The sequence below is a fragment of the Saccopteryx leptura genome, chromosome 8 (genome assembly GCF_036850995.1).
Source record: "Saccopteryx leptura isolate mSacLep1 chromosome 8, mSacLep1_pri_phased_curated, whole genome shotgun sequence".
NCBI lineage: Eukaryota > Metazoa > Chordata > Mammalia > Chiroptera > Emballonuridae > Saccopteryx > Saccopteryx leptura.
In genome coordinates this window covers 97,573,626-97,577,433 of record NC_089510.1, presented here as the reverse complement: position 1 = coordinate 97,577,433, position 3,808 = coordinate 97,573,626, and the positions used below count along the sequence as shown (strand labels likewise).

Genomic DNA, 3,808 nt, shown 5'->3' with positions numbered 1-3,808 from the left:
TTCCCCGGGGAAATCCAATCACTTAAAACTGAGACAGCCACGCAAGCAAGGGCCCCCGCCTATCTGAAGGGGGAGAGAGTGCCGGCTGAATTAATCAAGATCAGGGTGCCCCTAGGCTCACCGCGCAGCATTAACCTTTACAGCCCCGGAGAGTGACAACGGGGCTTGGAAGAGCTCAGCAGGCTGGGGCCAAGATGCCCGCGGCAGCCCCACGCAGGACGCCTCTGCCATCTTGGGCGGCTCCGGACGCCCTATGCCCGGCCCCGGCCGCTAGGCGCGCGGGGTTAAGGTCAGAAGCTCAGGCAGCGGCTCCAGCTGCTAGGAGCGGCCGCCTCCCGCAGCCTCCGCGCGACTCTGGCTCCTCCTTCCGCCCAAGCGTGGCCAAGTGAGGACTGCTCCGGGCCGCAGGTAGCGGTGGCGCAGAAAGCTGCGCGCAGGACCCGAGCGGAGCGCCAGAGGAGGAGCCGACAGATACGCGGACAGACGGATCCCCCAAACCCCCGCCCGGGACATTAGCGACGGTCCGCGCCGGCCATGTGGGGAACTGGGGTCACGGCTGTAGGCCTGTCGGTGGCGCCGCCGCCGCCACTGCTGCCACTGTTAATGATGCTGGCGCTGGCGCTGGTGGCGCCCTCGCGGGGTGGTGGGGGCTGCGCCGAGCTGGCGTGTGGCGAGCGGGAGCGCTGCTGCAACGCGGCCAACTCCACCGCGGTGCGCTGCTGCAAGCTGCCGCTGCATGCCTTTCTCGACAACGTGGGCTGGTTCGTGCGCAAGCTCTCGGGTCTGCTCATCCTGCTCGTGCTCTTCGCCATCGGCTACTTCCTGCAGCGAATTATCTGCCCCAGCCCCCGCAGATACCCGCGCGGGCAAGCGCGGCCAGGGCCGCCTGGTGGCACGGGCCCTCCGGGAGCCGCGGGGCCGCCCGACGACTACGACTCGCCCTCGCTGCTGCGGGACGAGGCAGCTGCTGGCTCTCAGGACTCTCTACTGGACAGTGGCAGCGGTGGTTGGGGGCAGGGAGGCTGCGGGTTCTCGGTCCCTTCCTGCGCCTCCGCACACGAGCTGCGGGTAGTCTCACCGACCTTCCTGCAGCTGCCCAGCTACGAGGAGGTCAAGTACCTGCCAACCTACGAGGAGTCCATGCGGCTGCAGCAGCTTAGCCCAGGGGAGGTCGTGCTGCCCGTGTCGCTGCTCGGCCGCCCTCGAGGCGGCGGCGCCGGGGAGCCAGACGGCGCCCAGGGCCGCTTCCCGCTCATCTGAGCGCGCGGACCACTCGAAGACCAGGCCGACAGATTGGTCTGGGGACTGCGGGTGAGATGCAAGGACTGAGATGGCCGTGGCCGTCAACAACCGCCTCACACCTCGCCTGCCACCCCTACCTCATCGCCCAATCAATCACGCGGTGGCTAGGTTGGGGTCAAGCTCTGCCCCAAGATCGTAAGTTTTCCTATGTTTCATTCAGTTCAAGGAAATGTTAGGCACGCGCGGCGGGTCGACAGCAGCAGACCAGCCTAGGGCGCTACTTCAAAGGATGGTTCTGGCCTCAGATTGTGTTCACTTGTAAGTGCCTACTTACCGAATCAAAAAGAACACGTGAGCCCTTTAGTGCGACGGGAGAAGGGCAGTATGCATTAGGGATGAGGGGAAGAGATGCAGTCCCACTCCCTTCTCTCTCTCCGGGACAGGTCGTGGTCTTCCAGAATGGGTGGAGGGCAAGAAGCCCCAGGGGGCGAGCGGCGACCGTAGACTGCTGCGTTGAGGTCTGCACGTAGGTACGAACGAACGAATGCCTCCCTGGAGAAGAACCCCCCAACCCTTCCGTGTCTTTCTGGACATTCACAGCTTATGGCTCACAATTTGATAGGGATACCCGTGATAGCCCGTTAGTTGCTGTACCTATTCAAGATACAGGAATCACGTATATTCAATACCATATTCGTGATAAGGTAGAGTTGCACTTTGATTTTTTAGTTAACTGAGAAGATACCTATATTTGCCTTTTACTTTTGTATTTTGACCATGTGTTGAACGTGTCAGGAGGGTATTTCTGCCTGACAAGATAATTGTCTTTATTACCCTCTTTAGGCCTTAATGGCCCAGAAATTGACCACACTGTAATTATTGTTTCATAAAATGTTGAACATTATTTCATTTACAATGGGGAAAAAATAGACATGACAGAACGAGAAAACGTGACAAAAACATGAAGGATATCTTATTTTCACTATTTGAGAAGAATTTTATTTTTAGTACTGTGGCATAATCTATAACTTTTTTATAACTATATATTATGTGGTCTGTCTTAATTGTATTGTTTACCACGTAGTTATATGTAAAAATGATCAGTACATATATGCCATACCGTGAAGCATGATGCTAGACACTTTCCCTTCCATTTTTCATTTGGAATACATTCCACTTCATGATACAACATATAAGAACTTGTGACTTGTAACTTTTGTTTAAAGCCATAATTGTGCAGGAGTGCACTATAGAAGGTTTCAGTCTGTCTTAAGAAAAAAAAAAGTGTCATTCTGTCAGTTCTACCATTCTATAAAATGTTCTTTGAACAAATGGTAATATATAATATTAAAGGGCATTATGTTAATGTACATATGCATATTGTCTGTGTACAATATATGCCTGGTATACCATAAAATTATTACAGTTTAGGATTATCATGAAAGTCAGAGAAGGAAAACAACAGAGGTTTCTCTGCTTGAGGGAGGATGAGAATTAGCATTAAGAAAGATTACATACATGGGCCTCACATGTGTATCCAGAAATGAATGTTCTTAGAGTTGAAAAGTCTGACAATCCTGAGAAATCTTAAAATGCCTCAATTGTAACAGAGAGGATGGTTCACTCTAGCTAATGACCGTCCTTAATATCATTTGATGTGTATTAAAAGAAAAAAACATTAAAATCTTTCTCTGTGCAAATTGTATCAGATGTGTGACAATATGGTACTGTATTAAAATTTGAAATGTATATCTTTGTCATTTTTAAAAGCAGTTTTGAACTGTAAATTAGCAAAAGCATCAGGAGTTGAGATATCAGTTGAGAATGGTATATGATTTTATGAAATCATGTATTGAATAATTGCATATATTTGTTTCTCACACACTGAATTTTAGTTACATATGGCTATCATATTATCCACTTTTCCAACTGGAAAGTTGCCATATTCTTTTAAATGATTTATCTTTTGAGCATACCCTGTTTTAAACATTTCTTAAAATTCACCCATATCTGAAATGTCAACATAAATATCCTAGTACCAGTATATAAAAATATATCTTATATGTTGCTACTAGCAGCTTGAATTTTACAACAAAACCTTGTAAATATACACTTATAATATGGATCAAGTATGTTTCCCTGTATGAGCTATGGAATATTTCTTTCCCTAAAAAATTTGGAATTTCTATAATGTGATACCAATCACACAATGAGGTTCTCTTGACTTTTAAAATTCCAACACATTTTACTTATATTTCCCTCTATACATCACACAAGCTTTTATTCACATCCCTGAGTTCAATAAAAATGAGTTTGACTCCACTTTGGTTTTTTGTCTTGCAGTTTAGTGATTTACCAGACACCATTTGTTCAGGCATAATATTGTAGGAAAAAAATCTCAGGAACTATTTATTAGTGTATTACCAATACGTCTCAAGGTAATACACACATTTACAACATGCCATGTTAAAACACACAGAATGTGTGTGTTCACAGTGCTAGAACACCTGGGTAAAAACATTTTAAAGCCCTAAGGCCAGTACCTGGGTGTTCAGTTTTACAGATT

At 48.0% G+C, this 3,808-nt stretch overlaps 1 protein-coding gene across 1 annotated transcript; it reads left to right on the top strand.

The window, feature by feature from the left end:
- The first annotated feature begins 409 nt into the window (after positions 1-409).
- Positions 410-2,987, top strand: C8H3orf80 (chromosome 8 C3orf80 homolog). The gene is made up of 2 exons (XM_066347156.1): positions 410-1,437; positions 1,686-2,987. Exon 1 carries the CDS (start codon positions 535-537, stop codon positions 1,258-1,260), a length of 726 nt encoding a protein of 241 aa, XP_066203253.1. The 5' UTR covers positions 410-534; the 3' UTR covers positions 1,261-1,437; positions 1,686-2,987.
- Positions 2,988-3,808: the final 821 nt, after the last annotated feature.